Here is a 4602-nt window from a genome sequence, read left to right on the forward strand (position 1 = left end):
AGGAATAGATAATGTCTAGGTTATAAGATATTAGCATATAAAACCTAGGTTCATCACGTTCTATTTTTGTGTTCGCAATTTGTGGGCGTGAGAGGGATGGACAGTTGCTGGGTTCAGTTGTTAATATAAAAATACAGCTACAATTGTGTTTTTCATGCCATCTTTTCAATTTAAGTCAATAATGATCTAAGAATTAGATGGAAAGACTGAGATCTGCTGCAGGTTTTCAAGCTAAATTCTAACTTGGAAGCTTTGAAGTCAAAAGAATAATAATGATGCGAGAATTGGATCCCTTGTAGGTTTGGTAAGGAATACAGTCAAAAAATCATAATTCGGACGAATAATATCTTGTGATAAGTTCGCTGCATACGCTTTGACAGTTTATTGACAATTAGCGAGAATGTATTCTGTTGTAGATACTTTACTGACGAGTTTCTTTATGTGGTGCAGTGTAAGCATTGACAGTCAATATTAAACAATGGATGAAGATAACAGTTTCCAAACGCCCTTCAATGTCAATAAGTTAGGCCTTGACGATCCTGCATATTCTACACACAAGAATAAGGTTAACAAATACTTCGTCGACAAGTCGCTTTCCCGCTTACGTGAATGATTTTCTATGTATTAAGTAGGACACGTTAATCTTGAGCAGATTACACAATTTTTCCCAAGGTTTGAAGGGTGTTCAGAAAAAGTCCTATAAATAAGAAATATACCAGGCCTGAGTTTCTCAAAGGTGGTTGTTCATCTGTGGATGTTTTGGAGTTTGAAATGGCGTCTCGTTGGAAGATAATGTGTTATATTCTGTTAGGTCTTATATTTGCATCAATCCTCCTTGAGGGTGTAGTGGTGCAAGATGGGGATGGCTGGGGCAGAGAAGGTGGGGGTGGTGGTTGTTCAGGAGGTGGTAGAGGCAGTCGTTCAGGAGGAGGAGGTGGTGGCGGTGGTGGTTCGGGAGGAAGGAGAGGTGGTGGTTGTTCGGGACATGGTGGAGGTGGTAGTGGTGGTGGAGGCCGCGGTGGTGGTGGAGGCAGTGGTGGGGGTGGAGGCAGTGGTGGAGGCGGTGGGGTATAGGCTCAGAACTATATAGAATGAACTATGTAATAAAGATGGTTGTAGTCTTAATTGTAAAGTGAACATGATTGGTGTCAATTTCTTAGCTTATTTAGTATTTATTGTAAATCTTCTAAAATGAATTTGTTTTTAAAAAGTATAAATAATCTTTTTTATTTTTTTATTTTTTTTCATAGTACAATTGTGTTATATTTTTATGTAATGTTTGTTAAGATGATTTAAATAATTTTTTATTATTTTATCATTTTATTTTTAGTTTATTTCAAATTATCAGTATTAGTGTTTTAAGTTTTAAAAAAAATAAGAATTATAATTTTGAATTTAGTTTTAACTATAATTAAATTCCAACCAAAGGTAGATAGTCTGGGGTGGTATCATGAGAGACCATAGAGGGAAACTAATATTTGTCTACACCATCAACTTGGGGATTCATACCTCAAACATTATTGTGGTGGTAGTGGCTTTCCACAACATCCTTATTGCTAAAAATAAAGGGTTAAGAATATTATAAGTGAAGGGGATTCGTTGAATGTAACGAACATACTAAATGACAATGCATGCCTAGTTGGCATATCCTAGATATGATAGCTAATGCCTAGATTAATATCACTTCATTCTATAATCACATGGTAAGGCTTGTATATGTGAAAAATCTATTACAATTACTGATTATTATCCTCCTATCTTTGATAGATTATTTGAGCAACAAATATTGGAAAATAACACAACTGCAATTTCACAAACTCATATAAATGCGCAACACAATGAACACAATATTTTCGAACAATTGTCCCTGGAAAAATCCTGAAGGTAAAACCAGTACTACAGATGAGGAATACATATTAACTACAACAAATCAAGAGATACAAATATTGCTTGCCTATTACTGGCAGAGCTTCGACGACCTCCCAATTTCTCCTGCTGAGATTCCACCCCGCTACTATCCCAGCGCTATCACTGCGCCCTTGCTAACACTGTAAGACTTACTGGCTAACACTGCAAGTTTCTCCACACAATTCATTTATTGTTTTCCAAATGCCCCCTAACCCCCTTATATACTACTCTCGTTGGAAAACCAACAGTCGAGATTAATTCTCAATCAACGGCTGAGATTAAAAACAACTAAACAACCCTAACCAAATTGGTTGCTAGAAGTTTCTAAAAAGAGTCAAATAATTAATAAAAATTGTTTGAACTCTAACTACATTTGTTAGCAAACAATTATTTACTAATTATTTAGCAAATGGACAAACAACTGTCCAAGCTAACAAACTAACAAACTAACACTCCCTCTTAGCGAGGAAGTTGTTCTGCATGACACCCAACTTCTCTCTGAAGAAGATGAATTTTGCCTTCCCCAATGCCTTTGTTAGAATGTATGCTACCTGCTGATCTGTAGCTATAAACTGTAGCTGAACAACTCCACACTGTACACAATCTTTGATGAAGTGATACTTGATGTCTATATGTTTCGACCTATCATGAAACACCGGATTCTCAGTCAACTTAATGCAACTCTGATTGTCACAGTGTATCACTGTAGTCTCCACCTTCTGATCAAACAAGGCTACTAGCAACTTCTGAAGCTAGATAGCTTCACATGTCACCATGCTAGCTGCTATGTATTCTGACTCTGCAGAACTCAGAGCCACATACTTCTGCTTCCTACTGAACCAAGAGACAACTCCTGATCCCAGACTGAAACAACACCCTGAAGTGCTCCTCTTGTCTATTGAGCTGCCTGCCCAATCTGCATCAGTATAGCCCATCAACCTGATTCCTTCACCTCAAGCATATCTAATCCCATACTTGATTGTACCTCACAAATAACACAGTACATGCTTTGCTGCTATCCAATGTACTCCCTTTGGCTCAACCATGAACTGACTAAGAGAGTTACTGCAAATGCTATATCTAGCCTGGTGTTGACCAAATACATGAGAGAACCAATCAACTGCCTGAATAATGTGGGATCTACATCCTTCTCCCTAGATGTATCTACCTTCCTCCAATTTGTGATCATAGGTGTAGACATGGCTTTGCAATCTTCCATCCTGAACCTTTTCAAGATTTCAATGCAATATTTCCCTTGTCCAAGGAAAATCTCTCCATTTGTTTGCCATACCTCCATGCCTAGAAAGTAGTGCATAAGTCCCAAATCCTTCATCTCGAACTCTGCTGCAAGGTCCCTCTTGCACTCTTCTATGAGCCCTAGTGAACCTGTTAGAAACAAGTCATCCACATATAAAACAAGAATGAGAATCTCACCCCCAACCACCAAGTAGTAGAGATTAGCATCCACCTCACTCTTCACAAAGCCCATTTCCTGCAAGTAACTATCAATGCATTCATACCATGCTTTGGGAGCCTACTTGAGTCCGTACAAAGCTCTCTTTAATCTAAACACGTGGGTCTCTTTGTTGTGTGCTACAAATCCTTCTGGTTGTTCTATGCATACCTCATCTTTCAACTCACCATTGAGGAACGTTGTCTTGACATCCATTTGATGGATTTGCCATCCCATTTGTGCTGAAATTGAGATTACAGCTTGTATAGAAGTATACTTGGCAACTAGAGCAAATGTCTCCTCACGGTCTATTCCCTCCTTCTAAGAGAACCCTTTTGCCACAAACCTTGCCTTGTATTTATCGATGCTACCATCTGCACCGTGCTTGATCTTATAGATCCAACGTGATCCAACCACAACTCTATCTGTTGGTCTAGGCACTACCTCCCAAACATCATTCTGCATAATTGAAGTATACTCCTCAACCATAGCATCTTGCCACACTTGATGTTGTGCAGCCTCCTGATAGCTAGAAGGTTCACTATCTACCAACTGACTAACTAATGCAACATAGTCATCAAACTTGGCTGGTTGTTTTCGTTGTCTACCAGGGAAAACTTTAAGAAAACCCTCCTTTGGACAAGGTGTAAAAACCTGGCGAAAGTTGTATAATTCCGAAGAAAATTTTAATTTTATTGGCAAATTTTTGTGGTTTACGGAGAAAAATAATAATCTCCATTGGCGAATTAGTTGTGATCGCTCAAAGTTTGTGAAAAATCCTGGCGAATTGTATTGTTTTTAAAACCCAAAAAATAATTGCATGGGCGAATTGTAATGTTTTTAAAACCAGAAAAATATTTGCATTGGCAATTTCAACCTATTTTCAAATCATAAAAATAAAATATTGGCGATTTCAAGCTATTTTCAAACCATTAAAAAAAAATATTGGCGATTTCAAGCTATTTTCAAACCATAAAAATAAAATATTGGCGATTTCAAGCTATTTTCAAACCATAAAAAAAAATATTGGCGATTTCAAGATTTTAACTTTAAGTAATTAAAACACGTGGCACACAATCGTCAACTTTCTGCCTGGAAGACTGCCCATTAGAAAATCTCGCAACCTAGCGACAAGCCCTTACGACTCTCTCTATCTCCAACTCGCAAGTCAAAAATGGTAAGCCTTCGTAACCTCGAGATCTAGCGACTGAGGGAAACTGAACTGGCACTCGCCAATTCTC

At 37.9% G+C, this 4602-nt stretch overlaps 1 protein-coding gene across 1 annotated transcript; it reads left to right on the plus strand.

Moving 5' to 3' along the window:
- Positions 1–771: 771 nt before the first annotated feature.
- Positions 772–1074, plus strand: LOC131057045 (uncharacterized). The gene has a single exon (XM_057991237.2). The coding sequence runs from the start codon at positions 772–774 to the stop codon at positions 1072–1074; it is 303 nt and encodes a 100-aa protein (XP_057847220.2).
- Positions 1075–4602: the final 3528 nt, after the last annotated feature.

The sequence above is a fragment of the Cryptomeria japonica genome, chromosome 11, assembly GCF_030272615.1.
Source record: "Cryptomeria japonica chromosome 11, Sugi_1.0, whole genome shotgun sequence".
Classification (NCBI taxonomy): domain Eukaryota; kingdom Viridiplantae; phylum Streptophyta; class Pinopsida; order Cupressales; family Cupressaceae; genus Cryptomeria; species Cryptomeria japonica.